The sequence below is a fragment of the Panthera onca genome, chromosome F1, assembly GCF_046562875.1.
Source record: "Panthera onca isolate mPanOnc1 chromosome F1, mPanOnc1 haplotype 2, whole genome shotgun sequence".
NCBI classification, from domain to species: Eukaryota; Metazoa; Chordata; class Mammalia; order Carnivora; family Felidae; genus Panthera; species Panthera onca.
Window position 1 is genome coordinate 71248132 of NC_138355.1, and position 18510 is coordinate 71266641.

The 18510-nt window shown below is 61.7% G+C and overlaps 1 protein-coding gene and 1 long non-coding RNA gene across 4 annotated transcripts in view; both read right to left on the reverse strand.

Annotated features, from left to right (window-relative positions):
• Window positions 1-930: 930 nt before the first annotated feature.
• IL6R (interleukin 6 receptor) overlaps window positions 931-18510 on the reverse strand; it is a 43081-nt gene continuing 25501 nt past the window's right edge. For all 3 annotated transcript variants that reach the window (XM_060644781.3, XM_081791993.1, XM_078441340.2), the window contains exons 7-10: window positions 14741-14787; window positions 13545-13614; window positions 10820-10910; window positions 931-4211 (exon numbers count right to left, since the gene is read on the reverse strand). In XM_060644781.3, coding sequence (XP_060500764.1) covers window positions 3965-4211; window positions 10820-10910; window positions 13545-13614; window positions 14741-14787 — 455 coding nt within the window. In that variant the 3' untranslated portion in view covers window positions 931-3964. The remainder of the gene's footprint in view (window positions 4212-10819; window positions 10911-13544; window positions 13615-14740; window positions 14788-18510) is intronic.
• Window positions 5908-8586, reverse strand: LOC144614944 (uncharacterized). The gene is made up of 2 exons (XR_014136464.1): window positions 8283-8586; window positions 5908-8245 (listed from the first exon to the last, which is right to left on the reverse strand). It is a non-coding gene; the product is annotated as an uncharacterized LOC144614944 (long non-coding RNA).

Sequence of the window (18510 nt, forward strand, 5' to 3'; positions counted from 1 at the left end):
AAAAGGAAGCAAGCTCGGGCCTTTGAAGAGCACACAGGCCGGCGGCTTCCCGCCTGTGGCCGGAACTGCTCACGGACCCCGAGAAAGGCCGGGCGTCCTCGCGCCTCACGAGCAGGAAGGGCTTCCTAAGCGGCTCCTCCAACAGCTGCGTGTCTTTGGCCTTCTCTCCGAGACGCGCCCACCGCCCGCCCGGGTCTCGCAGGAAAGGGCACTGCGACCGACAGCGACGCCCGGAGAAGAGCAGGGCACCTCCTTCTCCCCCCTCCCGCCCCCCGCGGACATCTGCTTCCTGCGGCGCCTTCTGCCGGACCGGGACCAAGCTCGAAGGAGCCGGTGGCGCCCTGGAGGCGGTGGGCCGGGCAGGCGCGGCCGTGGCTTCCGTGGCTTCCCTCCGGGCGCCCCGCGGGGCCTCGGCTCGCAGCCTGAGCCACGCGGTCTCTGGGCCCCCGGCCTGGCGCCGCGGACACAGAGCCGCTGCGGGATGGCTCTCGTCCGTCGGGGAGGCGCGGGCGGGCCGCGGCCCGGGTTTTCCTGCCAAAGACCCTTTGCGAGAGGGGACGGTTCCAGGCTGCCGCTGGGGACGCGGCGGCGGCTTTGTGATCCCGCCGACGCCCCCTGTTCAGTAAACGGCCTCCCGATGAGCCGCGGCCCATCCCCTTCCTTCCCCGCCGGGACGGTAAACGTGGCACCGGCACCCACACCCTTCCGGAAGCCCCGGGATTCGTTTGGGGAAACGTCTGTACAATTAAAGTCTTTCGAGAAATTGCTATTGTTTCTCGGACTTATCTGATTCTTTCTAGAGGCGACTTGGTCCTGCACGGGGCGAGCGGGGCCGAGGGCTCCACTCGCTGTTAAGCCCTTGTCCCCTTTCACCAGGCAAGTCCTTCCTCTAAGCAGCCCGGTGCCCGAGGCATAATCGCATCTCAAGCATATTTGTAGAAATTATTTATTTCAGACACTTACAGTTTTCACTTTAAACACAAAATAGCTGATAAAAAGAAAAACATATTGAAAACCATCATACTGACCCTTTGCCCCACATACAGACATCAGCGTTTGGTGTTTGCTTTCAGGTAATTAGGTAAAAAATAAACACAAAAATTAAAACTATTATTTCTCTCAAAAAAAAACCAACCACATTGTAAAGTTGAGGTATTGTGTTTAACAGACTCGTGACGCCATCCAGGTGTGGTTTCTGCACGCACAGCCTTGCTACGTGCTGTTCCTTTCTAAAGCGCGGACGTTCGCAGACTGGCAGTATTTCCTGATAATCATTAAGGTTGTCATAGAAACTCTGAGGCCCTCTGAGGCCCTGCGGGGGACGCTCAGAGGCTTCTGGCGAACAGCCCCGTTGCAGCCGGGGAGGCCAGGAAGGGCCACCCGGTGCCCGTGTCTCCAGATTGAGACAGCAACTCCCCCTGACGCCGGCTGCCAGCCTCGTGCCCAAGTGGGTCAGCCTTCAGGGCCTGTGACGAGGTGAGACAGCTCAGCTGGGCAAGACATTCTTGAACATTCTGCAGGAAACCCACCTGGCATGAGCACTCCCAGCCTGCTCTGTTCACCACCAGGCGGGCTCCAGCAGCCGACGGCACGCGTGATGATGGTGACCCACCCCGGGGCGGGGGGGTGGGGGGGTGGGGTGGGGGAGGGCGGCGGGGGGCAGGGATTCTGTGAGCCCGGAGCCCGGCAAACAGAAGGGCAAGGCCCCATCTGAGCAAGGAGCGCTCGGAGTTCCCAAAGGCTCTGCAGACACATTCAGCGCTACCCCCCAGACATCTCAAACGGATTTTCATTAATGCTACAGGAATTACTGACCACGTTAACTGACCTGGAACCAGGGCGTTTTCAGCTCTTCCCACCCGGCAGGATGAGCCGTCATTTCACACGTGACCGCTGCGGCGGCCGGTGTCAGGTGGGTGACATGGCCGTGGAGGCGTCACGGGCCCGGGGGGCGGCCTCGATTGGCACAGAGAGCGAGCTTGGCAGGGGCCCCTGTGCCCGCCAAGCAGCCTACAACCCAGAGGAAAACACTCTTCCTTCATTTGCGCTAGCTTATAAAGAAAGAAAGGGAGAAAACCCTCTTCAATACACACACACAAAAGGCAGTTTCATTACAATAATAACGAAAGCGGTAACAGCGTGGAGATCACAGCGGCCCTGGTGCCCTCAGCAGCCCAGAGCTCCGGATCGCCATCTCCCGCCCACGGCTCAGCCTGCCACCAGGGTAGAGCCTCGTGAAGACTCAAGGACCCACAGGCACAGAATCACCCTTTCTCATGCACACACCGGCTTTTCGTATTTCCCGTTCACAGCGTTTCTGCTGTTCTCAAAGAAACGGTATAGAAAAACAACAACAACAACAACAAAACCCCTGCCTAACTTCTGTCGGCTTAAGACCGGTTGTCAAGAGCAGCATCAGGGCCTGAGAGCTGCCCACAGCATGGCAACGAAACCCGCCCACCGGGGCAGGGACAGCGTGAGCCCGGCGAACAGCGAGCGATGCGTGGTCGTTCCACCCCGCTGCCGCCTGTCTGGTGCCGGTGGTTGTTTTTCTAAAAAGGTAGCTGATGAGAAAAGTCTGTGGTTCCTAAGTTTTCAGCCGTGGCCACGAGGCTGACTGATCACAGCTTCATCCTGGGACAGCCCGTGCTGCTGGAGGGCACTTGCTGGGGAAACCTTGAGCATCCCCCGGTTGTCACGGCCTGGACGCACGGCCACGGCCACACGCTCCGCGCTGCCCCCATCCCAGCTGAGCTGAACCGAATTCAAGGAACTGAAGAAGGCTCCACAGAAGCAGGCTTTGTAAGAAGGCCACCGCCCCCCGTGCCCGGGGCTGGGGTGGGGGGCTGGACAGCGTGTCCCCTGAGGCTGCCTGGAGGGGAACAGCTGCTTCGCCCCAAGTTCGAAAAGAGGCAGTTGTTTTAGGACAAAAAGACAAGACAGAGAATGAAACCTGACTCTGCTCGAAAAGGAAAATGGTCTCTTCTCCTCCTTTTCCCCTTGACGCAGTTTTGTGCTACACAAGCGTCCTCGTCCTCACCGAAGTGACTCCTGTCCCGACACAGGGCTCTCGCGGGCTCTCGCGCCCTCTCAACATCAAACAGCAGTTCTCGTAAAAAGCAGGTTAACAGACGTTCTTGCCAGTTCTTTCTGTCTTTTCACATAAATATCATCTTCCCTTGTTTCCTTGGGCTCAGCTGAAACGAAGGAGACAGAGCCGGAGCAAAGCGGGCGTGAACCCCTCGCCACCATGGAGGAGGCCCCCGCTGCCGGTTCTTGGGGGGGCGAGGAGGCCTGTCCCCAGCACCTGCCCCCCTCGCCGTCTCTCCTCCTTTAGTCCTGGGGTCCAGACGGGGAACTGGAGCCAGTGCACCTGCCTGCGGTCCAGCCAGCGCCCGGGACCCCCCTTCCCATTCAGCACGATGCGAGCGAGGAAGGTAGTACAATTCCACTTCAGACCCCCAGGCCCTGAGACGCTCTCCGACCCGTCTGTGCTGTTTTCAGGTGTGGGGAAGGCAGGCGAGCTCTCTCCCGCCCCCGGACCTGAGAAGACCGAATGTTGAAGGCACTTAGGACTCAAGCTGGGAGGTGGCTCGGTGCAGGGCACCAGGGGGCCGGCGGACGGGGGTCCCGCCTGCCGCAGGGTGCAGCTCGTGGAGGCGAGCGGGGTGTGCGGACGGCCAGCAGGTCAAGTACGCCAAGCCTGCACAGCCCACACCCGGCTCTGCTCCCCTGAGCGTCCAGCACGGTGGACCCACGAGCCTGCGTGGGCTCGGGCCCCTCGGGGGCGTGTGGGAAGGGGCGGTTCCCGGACACCAGCAGGGGCCGCACGCCTGTTCCAGGAAGCCAAGCGCCTCCTGCGAGGCCGCCCCGCGCCGCCGGCGCCCGAGAGGGGCCGGCTGGCGCTCTGTCCCGCACACGGCAGGGCCGGCCTGGCCCCCGCCTGCCCCGCGCGCCCAGCCAGCTATCTGGGTAAGAAGTAGTCTCTGTTACTGACGTCGTAAGGGCTCCGGGGGCCCCTGGCGTCCGGCCGGCCGTGCCCCGACGTGTCGTCAGACCCGAGGCTGCCGGGGTTCACGGGAGGAGAGAGGAGGGGGACGAGCCCCGGCCTGGGCTTGGGCCTCTCGGGGACCAGCTGCCCCAGAGCATACGGAGGCTGTGTGCTGGCCTTGCCTTCCTTCAGGGCCTGCAGCTTCCACGTCTTCCTGAACCTTCACGGAGACAGACAAAGACAAAGCACACGGCCGTTAGTGCCCCGGGGACGGACCCGAGTGAGAAACGCCGGCCGCTGGCTTCCCCGGGGGCCCGGCGCCGGCCTCCCGCTCAGAGGAGCGAGAGCCGTCTACTCCATCACAGGGGCTTACACGGCACGGCGCCTTGAAGAGCTGGGGGTTTCAAAAACACGCCAGGGGACACGTGTGTACTGTTGGTCCCACTTACAAACGGGGAAACTGAGGCACGCGTGGCCAGGCGTGTCCCTTCACTGCACTAAGCACGTCATCGGTCCTGTGCCACAGGCTGCGCACAGGTGCACCATGGGTCCCAGGCCCATTCACTTGGAAAAGAGAGGAAGGAAAACGGGCCTGTGGGTCAAGCTCCGGCCAGCGGGGCCGACGGCTGGCAGCCTCCATTCAGCAGGGGCAGGGCTGCCCCTCCGTCCGCAGCCCTGCTCCTCTGGGCCACTCCAGCCACGCTGGTGAGTCCGCACAGACCCTGCCGTGGGCACCGTCGGGCACAAGTGACTCATCTGACAGGAAAGCAGATCTTCAGCAGGAAGGAGATAAGCATCTCCGATCTCGGCTCCCCTCAGGCTGCTCTGCGCCGGGCCCACGGCCAGGGCGCAGGGGCCGAGAAAGTCACTCGCGGGCCAGAGTCTCCAAAGATACATCAGGCCCCTTCCTGAGGGGCCCCGTGACCACGCGGCCGGCACCCCGCTGCCACCGCTGCCCCGCTCCCCTCTGTCACCTCCCTCGGCCCCACCTGACGTCAGCTGCTCCAGGAAGGGCTTGGAGGGAGGAGGGAAACCAGTGTCAAAAACAAGGTTTGGGGATTTTCCTTGGGTTTCTTTTTATATCAACAGGCTATTCCTGTTCTGGTGACGATAAATCATTGAGAGTTGGCTCCAATCTGCCATTGGCTGCTAGCCTGTTACCCAAATGGAATAAACAATCTTCAGAATGTTCCTGAAGGCTCCGCCATTCAGGCACCGGGCAGGGAAGGCAGCGGGGCCCTTGGGGGGAGCTACCCTCCCTCAGGGGAGAGCCGAGGGCAGGCATGACACTCTGCGTTTCAAAATATTCAGACCCTCTGACCCAGGAGTTCCATTTCTGAGAAAACACCCCAAGGAAATAGCAGGGCTGTGGGAAAAGCGTTCCGCGCGAAGATGTTAGACTCGGCGTCGTCTGTGAAAGCAAACCCACCCGAACACCCATCGAAGGCTGCTGCAGTGAGCCTGGGCACAGCGGCCCGACAGTGGCTCAGGAAATTCCTCAAGTTCAGGAAAGTGAGGTGTGACGGCAGTGAAACGATGCGGGGAAAGCGCTTAGGTTGTAACTGATGCCAAATTCACAAGGCAGGACTCACGGCCGTGGATACAGGACAGTCACGGCGCCGTGAGGACAGAACTGAGCCGAGGACGAGGCTCGGGAAACGCATCTAAACGCCATGGTTCTTGATCGGGCTGTGGACCATTCGCTCACTTCGCGCAAGCTCGTGCACCTGCTGGCTTGGGACGTGTGCACTCGTCTGTGTCCGTCAGGCTTCGACCACATTCACGTTTTAACAAGCAAAAAGGCCGTCTTTGGATAACGCGGGATTTTTTTCTTCCTTCTACTTATCACCATTTAGCAAACAAATTTGTTTTGAAGCCTCTATCGGCATTATTTAACCTACAGGGAGAGCAGCGTCTGACCTCTTTTTTCCAAAGCAACTAACTGGATGGGTAACTAAGAAAGACGAGCTTTTCTTCTTTTGAAATATTTTGAGTGAATGAGACGCTTTCTACAAATGACTAGGCTCAAAGGGACTTCGGTTGCAGCCAGCCTGGGGGGCGTCCACGGCAGGCACTGCTCCGGCCTGAGCGGGGTTTCTGAGCAGGCCGGGGGCTAGAGAGGTTGGGACATGGGGGCAAAGAACAAAGCTGAGCGGCCAGACTTCATGCACCCCAGTCGCCACCTCGTGTCTTTACATATTTGGGCTTCATGATGTTTTAAGAAAAGTTTCTGCAGCTAAAAGAAAAATTTTAAAACATTTATAACAACTGTCACTCTTTTAAACAAGTAACCCAGTGAGAAGGGACACACAAGGTAGTTTGAAAACACTGGGATGAGGGGTGCCTGGGTGGCTCAGTCAGTTGGGCGTCCGACTTCGGCTCAGGTCATGATCTCACGGTTCGCGGGTTCGAGCCCCACGTCGGGCTCTGTGCTGACAGCTGGGAGCCTGGAGCCTGCTTCGGATTCCGTGTCTCCCCCTCTCTCTGCCCCTCCCCTGCTTGCTCTGTTTCTCTCTCTCTCTCTCAAAAATAAACATTTTAAAAAATTAAAAAAAAAAAAGAACTGGCCTGTTTCCAAATACATTTGCCTGATACGAGAGAAAACGGAAAGTCAGCAGGTGAGGAAATGAATTACTGTGTGTTCTCAACACGAGGCTGCGTAGCAACCACCCAGCGTCCAAGCACCATCCGCAGGCGCGCAAACAAGCTTCATGACGAACGGCAGGCGGTTAGCGCCCAGCCTAACGCTTCTCGCTCAGTGGTGAACGGCACAGCGAGACGGGGCCGCCGGTCAGTGAAGCCACCGGCCAGGAGCGGACGGGGCCGGACTCCCCGGGCCCACGTCGGCCCCAGCAGGCTGGCCTGGTGGGCGGGGACTCTCGGGGCTCGGGCTCTAGTCCTGGCTCCAGGCGCAAAGTCGCCCTACTTCTCGGGTCCGCTCCCTCATTTGTAAAAGTAAAGAACTTGCCGAAACGACCGTGACGGCCACATCCCCAGAACATGAGCTTGGGGCTTGAATCCTGGCCTTTGCAGCCGCCGTCTCCCACGCTCCCCCAGCTCCGGCCTCCTCGCGGGCCAAGTGGAGGCCCCGACGGTTCCTCGGTGGGGTCCGTGGCGGGCCCGCAGGCGGCAGGAGAGGGGCGGCGAGTGCTGGCAGGGCCCCTCTCTGCTCCAAACGTGTAAGAGCTGGTGAGACCTCGGCCTCCCGCGCTCTGGCCTCACCTGCACACCCTCCACACGACCGGCTCGCCACTGCGCTGGGCGTCCAAGCGGACGCCACCCGAACGCGGTGTGGGTCGTCACCCGGACCACCGTGGTGCCACGGCCGCTCCCGAGACTGCGCAAGGGCCCCGGGAGCGTGGCGGTCGCTCGCCCCCAGGCCTCCCCTCACGATCACCGGCGACAACCCGGACGGCCGCCACCAGACAAGAGGCAGGAGGGACAGGCTCCAGTTCGCCCTGCGCTGGTCCAGCCACCGGCCAAGCCTCCCGAGACCTCGGCACAGGCGACGCCGTGAGCTCCCGCCAAGGCCACCAACACGCCTCCCGCCCACGCCTCAGGAGCACTGCTGGCCGACGTGTCCGCAAGCTCGGTGTGAGTGACAAAGCCGGCGGCCACCCGGTGGGAGAGGCCACGTGAAGGGGGCACGGTGCCCATCGGCCTGTGTGTTTCCCAACCTCAGCTAGAGAGGTGCGAGGACACAGCGCTGAAAGGCGACCCCTGCAGGTCCCCGGGAGGTGTGGCCAGGCCCCTCGGACTCGCCCGGGGACAGACTTCCGTGGTGAGGCCCGCGTGGCACCCTCCCCGTGTCTGTACACGGCTCCCGTGGGACAGACCGCGTGGAACGGCACCGCGGCCCCAGGGCCGCCTGACGCCTCGCTTCTGCGTCCCACACACACCCCACCCCCCCTGCCTCCGTCAGCACGGCTCCCGGCTCCCCTTTGCGTCCACACAACCTTCCCGTGTTGGAATTCCGCACGGATTGTCCTGGCCTTGCCCACATCCTGTCTACATGCTCGCAGTCTCCGCGAGACTGACAGTCCGCCACACGCCCAGCTGCTGAGGCAAGAGACGTGAGGGTCACGCTGGACCCTTGCCCCTCCTCCTGCTCATCTGATCCGTCTTCAAACCTGGCCAGTTCTTCCTCTAAAACACATGCCGCCACCAGCAGCACAAGCTAGATGAGGAGGGGGAGGCCAGCACGGGCCCCCCGGGGCCCGCTCACCACGGGACGAGGCCACGGGCCCCTGGACCCTGCTCACCACGGGACGAGGCCACGGGCCTCCCGGACCCCGCTCACCACGGGACAAGGCCACGGGCCCCTGGGCCCCGCTCACCACGGGACGAGGCCACAGGCCCCCAGACCCTGCTCACCACGGGAGAGGCCACAGCCCCCCGGGGCCCGCTCACCACGGGACGAGGCCACGGGCCCCTGGACCCTGCTCACCACGGGACGAGGCCACGGGCCTCCCGGACCCCGCTCACCACGGGACGAGGCCACGGGCCCCTGGGCCCTGCTCACCACGGGACGAGGCCACAGGCCCCCAGACCCTGCTCACCACGGGAGAGGCCACAGCCCCCCGGGGCCCGCTCACCACGGGACGAGGCCACGGGCCCCCCGGACCCTTGCTCACCTTGGGACGAGGACACAGCCCCCCGGGCCCCGCTCACCACGGGACGAGGCCACAGGCCTCCAGACCCTGCTCACCACGGGACGAGGCCACGGGCCCCTGGACCCTGCTCACCACGGGACGAGGCCACGGGCCTCCCGGACCCCGCTCACCACGGGACGAGGCCACGGGCCCCCCGGACCCTGCTCACCTTGGGACGAGGACACAGCCCCCCGGGGCCCGCTCACCACGGGACGAGGCCACGGGCCTCCCGGACCCCGCTCACCACGGGACGAGGCCACGGGCCTCCCGGACCCCGCTCACCACGGGACGAGGCCACGGGCCCCCCGGACCCTTGCTCACCTTGGGACGAGGACACAGCCCCCCGGGCCCCGCTCACCACGGGACGAGGCCACAGGCCCCCAGACCCCGCTCACCATGGGACGAGGCCACGGGCCACCCGGCCCCGATCACCACGGGACGAGGCCACGGCCCCCCTGGGCCCCGCTCACCACGGGACGAGGCCACGGGCCCCCCGGGCCCCGCTCACCACGGGACGAAGCCACGGGTCCCCCGGACCCTGCTTACCTCGGGACGAGGCCACGGGCCCCCCGGGCCCCGCTCACCACGGGACGAAGCCACGGGTCCCCCGGACCCCGCTCACCTTGGGACGAGGCCACGGGCTCCCCGGGCCCTGCTCACCACAGGACGAAGCCACGGGTCCCCCGGACCCTGCTCACCTCGGGACGAGGCCATGGGCCCCCCAGACCTTGCTCACCTCCGGACAAGGTCACTGCCCCCCTGGACCCCGTTCACCACGGGACGAGGCCACGGGCCTCCCGGACCCCGCTCACCACGGGACGAGGCCACGGGCCCCCCGGACCCTGCTCACCTTGGGACGAGGACACAGCCCCCCGGGGCCCGCTCACCACGGGACGAGGCCACGGGCCTCCCGGACCCCGCTCACCACGGGACGAGGCCACGGGCCTCCCGGACCCCGCTCACCACGGGACGAGGCCACGGGCCCCCCGGACCCTTGCTCACCTTGGGACGAGGACACAGCCCCCCGGGCCCCGCTCACCACGGGACGAGGCCACAGGCCCCCAGACCCCGCTCACCATGGGACGAGGCCACGGGCCACCCGGCCCCGATCACCACGGGACGAGGCCACGGCCCCCCTGGGCCCCGCTCACCACGGGACGAGGCCACGGGCCCCCCGGGCCCCGCTCACCACGGGACGAAGCCACGGGTCCCCCGGACCCTGCTTACCTCGGGACGAGGCCACGGGCCCCCCGGGCCCCGCTCACCACGGGACGAAGCCACGGGTCCCCCGGACCCCGCTCACCTTGGGACGAGGCCACGGGCTCCCCGGGCCCTGCTCACCACAGGACGAAGCCACGGGTCCCCCGGACCCTGCTCACCTCGGGACGAGGCCATGGGCCCCCCAGACCTTGCTCACCTCCGGACAAGGTCACTGCCCCCCTGGACCCCGTTCACCATGGGACGAGGCCACGGGCCCCCAGGCTCCACTCACCACGGGACGAGGCCACAGGCCCCCAGACCCTACTCACCACGGGACGAGGCCACGGCCCCCCCTTGGACCCTGCTCACCACGGGACGAGGCCACGGCCCCCCCGGGCCCCGCTCACCACGGGACGAGGCCACGGGCCCCCCGGACCCCGCTCACCTTGGGACGAGGCCACAGGCCCCCCGGACCCCACTCACTTTGGGACGAGACCACGGGCTCCCCGGGCCCTGCTCACCACGGGACGAGGCCACGGGCCCCCCGGACCCTGCTCACCACGGGACGAGGCCACGGGCCCCCCGGGCCCCGCTCACCACGGGACGAGGCCACGGGCTCCCCGGGCCCTGCTCACCACGGGACGAGGCCACGGGTCCCCCGGACCCCGCTCAACTTGGGACGAGCCATGGGCCCCCCGGACCTTGCTCACCTCGGGACGAGGCCACTGCCCCCCTGGACCCCGTTCACCACGGGATGAGGCCACGGGCCCCCCGGACCCCACTCACCACGGGACGAGGCCACGGGCCCCCCGGGCCCCGCTCACCACGGGACGAGGCCACGGGCCCCCCGGACCCCGCTCACCACGGGACGAGGCCACGGGCCCCCCGGGCCCCGCTCACCACGGGATGAGGCCACGGGCCCCCCGGGCCCCGCTCACCACGGGACGAGGCCACGGGCCCCCCGGACCCCGCTCACCTCAGGACGAGGCCGACGCACAGGAGCGTTCCGAAGGCCAGGCTTCCTCCGGCCACCAGGAAGGTGGGCAGTGGCACCGAAGAGTCTTGCACTAGGAGGAGAGAGAACAGGAGGAGGAACAGGAAACCAGGTGCCATCAGGACCCCAGGGAACCTCGCCCCGGAGGCCTGCCCTGCTAGCCCTCCAGAGCCGGCTCCGGAGGACTCGGCCCAGCGCAGTGCGACCCCGGGCTCCCAGCCTGGCGAGAGACGCCCCCCCACCCCCCCCCGCTGAACAGCTCTGGCCCGGCCCCCAAGGCACGGGGGTGCAAGAGCCCGGAGGCTTTGGGGACCCCGTCGACGCAACTCCACTGAGGACGGAGTCAGGGGCTCAGGCAGGTGAAATCAAGCTTTCTCCACTGGGGTGTCACCTGTCACCCCACTTGGTCCTCAAGCCCCAGCCACGTGGACCTCATCTGTCCACCACGTGCCGTGTTCCTGCTCCTTCCGGACCCCCCCCTGCCCCCAGTCTCCTTCTTCCCTTCCAGAATGCTCTTCCCGCCTGAGCCGTCCAGCCCCAACCAGACCTTCGGCGTCGCAAGAGGTGATGCCATTTCTTCTGCGGAGCGACCTCGCTCCGGGCGCCCGTGGCACCTCTCCAGCTGCAGCTCGAGCTCCCGGCAGCGGGGCCACAGGTGTCCCCACGGTCAGCCCCCCCTGCTCATGCGGAGCCCGCACACATCAGGCTCTGCGGGGACCGAAAGAACAAACTGGTTCGTGGGCAACCACGTCCCCTCCCGCAGCTGCCACACGGAGCTGGTGCCCGGAGTCCACACTCTGTGGCTGGGCCCGCACACCCTCGCGGCTCCCGGGCTCCCCCCAGGCGTGTCCACCATGGGCCGCGATGCCTCCTGACGCTCATCACTTCAAGCGCCCGCTGGACGCGGCTGTCAGGAGCCCAGACCAGGCACCGGCTGCAGGACAGGTGTCCCCGCGCCTGGCAGAGACGGCCGTGTAACAGAGGCAGTACGACTGGCTTCCTCGCTAACACTTCACCGTCTTTGATATTTGTTCCTTCCCTCATTCAACAAATGTTTATTGACTATTTATCGATAGAAGTCTCTGTTCGGAGCCACAGGGATACAGGACGACAGAAAAGCTCCCGCCTTCCTGGATCTTACATTCTAATCGACAGAGAGACAAACAAATAAATGTCACGTGACCTTAGCAGGGACAAGGGCAATGATGACAAAGAAAGCAGAGGAAGGTCAAGGAGTGACAGGGGTGGGGGCTGGGGGTGGGGCGTCAGACGTAGGACAGGCCCCTAGCAGAGGGCTCTGAGCAGAGGCCTGGCTGTGTAAAGGAGCTGGCCAGGTCAGGGGAAGAGCACACGGGCAGAGCAGGCAGCGTGTGCAAAGGCCCCGAGGTAGAGAATGTGAGTGCAGAGCGAGCGACAGGGAGAGTGGACGAGGCGAGGTCTGAGACGGGCACTGACCTCGCAGAGACCAGAGCCCAGATCTGTGACTGCACAGTCGCTCTGGCTGCTGGCTGGAGAGGGTCTGTTGGGGGTTAGGAGGAAAAGACGGGAGACCCGCACCAGCTCCTGAAGTCCTGGCAGAGGGACGAGTCCCCGGGAACAGCAGGGCTCAGGGACTGGACGTGGGGCAGGGGTAGAAGAGGACGTGCGCTCGACCCCCTCCGCCCGCCCCCGACCGCCCTGAGCGGCCCAGTGCATGTGGCACCGGTTCCCAAGACGAGGAGGACGGAAAAGAAGAGACTGGGGCTGGAAAGGGCCGGGGGCATCAAGTGCTCGGTTTCCGACATAAGTATGAAATTCCCAGCGAGCGTCAGGCCACGGGCATGTGCCCACTGGGCGCTGGGCAGGGAGCCCGGCCATCGATGGACCCACGGACGGCCTTCCCGGAGACAGGGCTGGAGGAGCTCCTCGCTGAGGCCCCTCCCCACCGCAGCCCCTGAACTGCACCCCACCCCCACCCTACCACTCGAGGCCCGTTCAAACGGCACCTCCCCCAGAACGTTCTGTGATCCCAACTGCACACACCCTCGGACATCTCCAAATTCCCCTCGCTTTATCGATGCCTCTGCTTTGGCCGTCTCCACGCCGCTCTCCATCGCACTCCCTGCTTTCCTCCATCGGAGCCTGACCCCGGGAGGGTGGGGTGGCTTCGGTCCCCCCGAGCCCCCAGCTGTGCAGAACTCAGGCCCAGGTAGTCGGCAGGTCCTTCCCAGGTGCATTGTAGCGGGGCCTGCAACCGGGATGGGGCCTGGGCAGCCAGCATCCGGTGGGGTGAGGGCTTCCACAGAGAGCCGGGAGCCGTGCCGAGGCCCCAGCCTGCGCTCCGGGAGCCCACACGTATGGCGGACCCGGGTCCTTCCTGACGCTGGTGAGCTTTCCTGCTCTTGCAGGTACACGGGAGCGGAGCACTGAAATCCAGGCTCCCAGAGAGTTCCGCCAGCCTGCATTCCGCGTCAGACTCCAACCCTTTTGTTTGTGTTCTAGGCGAGCTGGGGCATATTTCACTGATCTGTGCCATTCTCCCTATGGTTCCCTCACCGTACGTCAGCCAACGGCCTCAGACGGGGGCCTGCAAAGTAGCGTCTCTGTCACAGCTCCTCCCCTTCAGCACACTGGCCTTCTGCCAACACTTCCGAATAAGAACGGACGTGATGCAGAGAAGTCCCTGTGCCCCTGATATCACCGGAGTGTGAATACACCCAGTCCTTACCTGGGAGGCTGGTTGCATTTGCAGAATCTTTCAAGAGATCATTTTCATCGTCTCCATCAGTAGTCGGTGCCTAAAACAGAGATCCCCCCTGTAAGCGCGTTTCTGCAGATTCCGCCATCATCTGGGACCAGCTCAGACCTCCTCCTCAACCCTCTATGGTCCATCCATGGCATCCTTCCCTCTGTCTCAGGGACCTCTCCACTCCTGACCTGTGCCTCTCGACGTCTGCACCGTCATTTGTGTTATTTGTATCTATACCTCGCCAGCTCGAGGCAGGACTCCTTCCCGGCTGCCTCTCCACCAGGGCTTGGGGCACGGCACCTCTCCCAAAGGAGAGGCTCCCCGGACAGGCTACAGCAGCACTGTCCCCCACGTCCCATGCCAGGGTGCGGGTGCCCCCATCTCCTGGGAAAACCGCGGGCCAGAATCCTGGACCCCCCACTTACCAGCTCTGTGACCTTGGACAGATCCTGTAACCCGCGTGGGTATCTGTTTTCCTCCCTCGCGGGCACCACCGCCTTAGCTCTGAACCCCGGCTAACGACAGGATCAAACAAGACTGCGGGTACAGGGCTCGACACCGAGCACATCTGGGCTGGCCCTCAGCCAGCGCCCACCCCGCACCTGGCCACACGGCACAGGCTGTACCCGGAGCCTCTTCCGCCGGTGCCTGGGAAGCCCTGCATCGGCCACATATGAGGTGCGAGGCCGGGGCTCCTTCCCTGGGCTGCTGGCTCCAGGAGGGGCTGAGCCTCCCAGTTTAGCTGGCCCTCAGGGGATTAAGGACCACAGGACAGGCAGCTGGGTGGGAAATTGGATTACCCAAAGATTTGTTAAGCAGCTTCAGAGGTAATCCTCTTTCCAGAAAATTATGACACCGGGAGCCACAGGGGAAAGGCTCAGATGCACCGAATTTGATTCCGAGCTCAGTGGCGTCTCTCAGATCAGAGACGAGACCTCAGCCACGAGGCACAGGGCCTTCTTCGAGCCCGGCCAGCCAACTCCACAGACCACCGTGGCCGCGACTGTCCTGGGACAACCGAACTGCCCTGACCCCGTCGTACAGAGGCTCGAAGAGAGCACGTGACTGGCCCGTGGCCACATTTCCAGTAAGTGGCAGGGCTGGGATCCGAACCGAGTTCCGTCCGGTGCCAGCCCACAATCCCCAGCCCAGGTGCTGCTGTCCTGGCCACTCACCTGCGTGGAGGGGGGAGCCTCCGTCTTGGCTGGGGGGCTCCTGGGTTCTGCGGGCGGAAGAGTCACAATTAATGATGGACAGACCCCGAACTCTCCCAGAGTAAGCTCGTTGCCGTGTTGGCGAAAAGAACGTTACGCTAGAATAAGCTGGTAGCCAGCCCTAGACAATTAGTTATGTAAGTATATATAAATATTGCATACAAAACTATATATAAATATATAATTAAATTCGTTACATAAATTAAATAGTTACATAAGTTAGGAGATAGCCATAGGTTGCAACAGTCTTTAAAAATAAAGGAGAGGGGCCCCTGGGTGGCTCAGTCGGTTGGACGGCCAACTTCGGCTCAGGTCATGATCTCGCGGTCCGTGAGTTCGAGCCCTGCGTCGGGCTCTGTGCTGACAGCTCAGAGCCTGGAGCCTGTTTCAGATTCTGTGTCTCCCTCTCTCTCTGCCCCTCCCCTGTTCATGTTCTGTCTCTGTCTCAAAAATAAATAAACGTTAAAAAAAAAAAAATTAAAAAAATAAAAGAAATAAAAATAAAGGAGAAAAATGTTGAGAATATAGTTATACGAAAAATACAAGACAAGGGAGGCTCATACGGTCTGATGTAAAGTCCCTAAAGAAAGAGATTTAGTCCACGGTCATAACACCCTGAACACGCCCGATCTCATCTGATCTCGGACGCTAAGCAGGGTTGGGCCTAGTTAGTACTTGGATGGGAAGAAAGAGATTTATATCACTGTTTATTATACATTATATACATACATATATATTTACACACAGGGAACAAACAAACAGAACAAGTCACTGGATGGAAGCACTATTGACATTAAAATTTTTTTTTTTAATTTTTTTTTTTAATTTTTTTTTTAACGTTTATTTATTTTTCAGACAGAGAGACACAGCATGAACGGGGGAGGGGCAGAGAGAGAGGGAAACACAGAATCAGAAGCAGGCTCCAGGCTCTGAGCCATCAGCCCAGAGCCCGACGCGGGGCACGAACCCGCGGACCGCAAGATCGTGACCTGAGCCGAAGTCGGACGCTTAACCGACTGAGCCACCCAGGCGCCCCTTTTTTAATTTTTTAAATGTTTATTTTTGAGAGAGAGACAAAGCGTGAGTGGGGGAGGGGCAGAGAGAGAGACAGAGGATCCAAAGGAGGCTCCAGGCTCTGTGCTGTCAGCACAGAGCCAGATATGGGGCTCGAACCCAAAAACCGTGAGATCATGACCTGAGCCCCCCAGGCACCCCAACATTTTAATTTTCTTCTATTCACCTTTCACAATAAAAAATAGTTAAGTTCTCATCCACCCGGGTGGGTTTGGTAGGCTTTGCCCAGTAAGGGACACGGTCCAGGCACACAGGAGGCCCCCCTTCCTGGGAACAGTATTTCTGCAGAACCCCGCCCCCCCCACCCCGCCACAGGAGGCCAGGCATCAAAGCAAGAGCACCAACATGAGGACAGGCCTTGCGGCAAGCGTGGGCCCGAGGGACCAGGGCCTGAACTGTGACAGGCCACGGGTGGAATGCTCTGGGGTTTAAATATTTTCTTTCCAGCCCATCATTTTTCCGTTGAGAAGTTAAAAACACTATGGAAACAGTTTACACAAAGATACGGAGCCTAACCTGAACCAGGAGTAGGATAAGGGGACAGAGAAGGTGACCACGCTTCTGCTCAGGAGGGAATGTCCAGCAGGACAGTGCTGTCCCCAGGAGGGCAGGAAACACACAGCAGCAGCCCTGGAGGGGACACCAGAGCATGTTCACCATCCCATTGTGCAGAGGAAACAGAGCCCAGAGAGGGAAAGCAGCCAGTCCAAGATCACACAGCCAGTCAGCCCGAGATCAGCCTGGGGAAGACGGGGAGGAGCCAGTGCCCAGCGGAAAACATGCAGCTGCACAGCGGGTGTCGGCCGGCCGAGCACAGGGCACGGGGCACCGACGAGAGCTAAAACCAGGAGTCGGGGCAGCCCTGTCGGGACATACAGCTGACCACAGACGGTCACTCGATCCAGGGCTTCCCAAGCCCAGCCACGTTCCCTTCCTGCGTGGCTCTTTAGATCCCATCCTTGGTCTGTGGCCTCAGAACCTCGGGGCTGGGACCCAGATATCAGGGGTTTTAAAGGCTCTACAGGCGCGCCCGGGTGGCTCGGTCGGTGAAGCATCCGACTCTTGGCTTCGACTCGGGTCGTGATCTCAGGGTCCCGAGTTCAAGCCCCTCGTCAGGCTCTGTGCTGACAGCACGGAGCCCTCTCGGGATTCTCTCTCTCCCTCTCTCTCTGCCCCTTCCCAGCTCGTTTTCTCTTTCTCTCTCTCTCTCAAAATAAATAAACATTATTAACAAAATACCTTAAAATTAAGTCTCACATAACGAGACTTTTTAAAAGTCTTAGGTGACCTTGATGACCATGGGGCCCTGATTCAGACCATTCTGTCCCCAGAGAGAGAAGGTAAAGTCTTTTGCATTGTTCTGAATAAAAACCATTTCCACTTTACAGACGGACACACCGGGGCTCAAGGGCAGTCAGGCCAAGACCGCCAGGAAAGTACCACGAACGCTGCCGGGACCAGCCTTTGTGGACGGCCACGACGCACCAGCCCCGAGGGGTCCAGGCGCCTGCAGTTCTGTCCCGTTTTACACTCAGCGTCCCCAGGAGGCAGGCACCGTGAGCTCAGGTTTACAAAGACACTGAGGCTCAGAGAGACGTCGCCCACGTCAGGGAGCGCATTGTGCTTTCCTGTTTAGGCAAAAGCATTTCTATTTCCTAACGTCTCCCCCCGGCCGGCGAGTTGGGCGAGAGAAGGAACACACACCCGTGTCCCCGTGTCCCCGTGTCCCCGCAGCTCCATATCCCCGTGTCCCTCATGTCCCTCGTGTCCCCGCGGCCCCGGACGTGCCGTGGCGGTAACGAGAGCCTGCATTTACGGAGCACCTACCACGTGCCAGCCTCCTACTTCACATGACTTCACAAGTCCAGGCTTCGGGACAGCACTCGGTCACTCTGTCACAGTCCCGTCACTCACCCCCATTCTACAGACGGGGAAACAGCCACAGGGACGTCCAACAACTTGCCCAGTTTTGTAAGAAGTGAGTGACCAATCTTTCTGGCTCTAAGAACGCACTTTTTTTCTTTATTTTAAAACCATCTCTAGATTGAACATTTCTCAGATTCAGAGACTGTATCTTGCTCATCTCTGTGAACCTAGTATTTAACACATTTTTTCTCAAGAACCGTGTAGTTAGTAAAATTTCGATTACGGAGAAGCACTTAGGAAGAAGACTACTTGAAACATGAAGCGTGTTGCCACTGCGGGTTTTCCTCGTGTGACGATTTCCGAGACGACAGGAGGCCCTTTCACATTCGTCACAAAATCAGTGAACTAACAGAGACCACACACGAGTTTCAGGCGTTTTTTTCACACGAGTTCTTAAAACAAGAAACTTCTTTCCGTGAACTTGAGGGTTGGTCTGAGTCTGTCTGCTCGGGTTTCGGGACAGAGAAGTCCAGGATAACCTCTCTTAGACACCGTCTCCTCATTTCTGAGCAAGGCGGACAGCTTCCTCCGGGACAGATCACCTGAGATCACATGCGCGGGAAGTACCCCAGCCTGGTGCACGGTATTTGTTTTAAAACGGACCTGGGGTGCCTGGGGGGCTCAGTCAGTTGAGTATCCAACTTCAGCTCAGGTCATGATCTCGCAGTTTGTGGGTTCGAGCCCCGCGTCGGGCTCTGTGCTGACCGCTCAGAACCTGGAGCCCGCTTCGG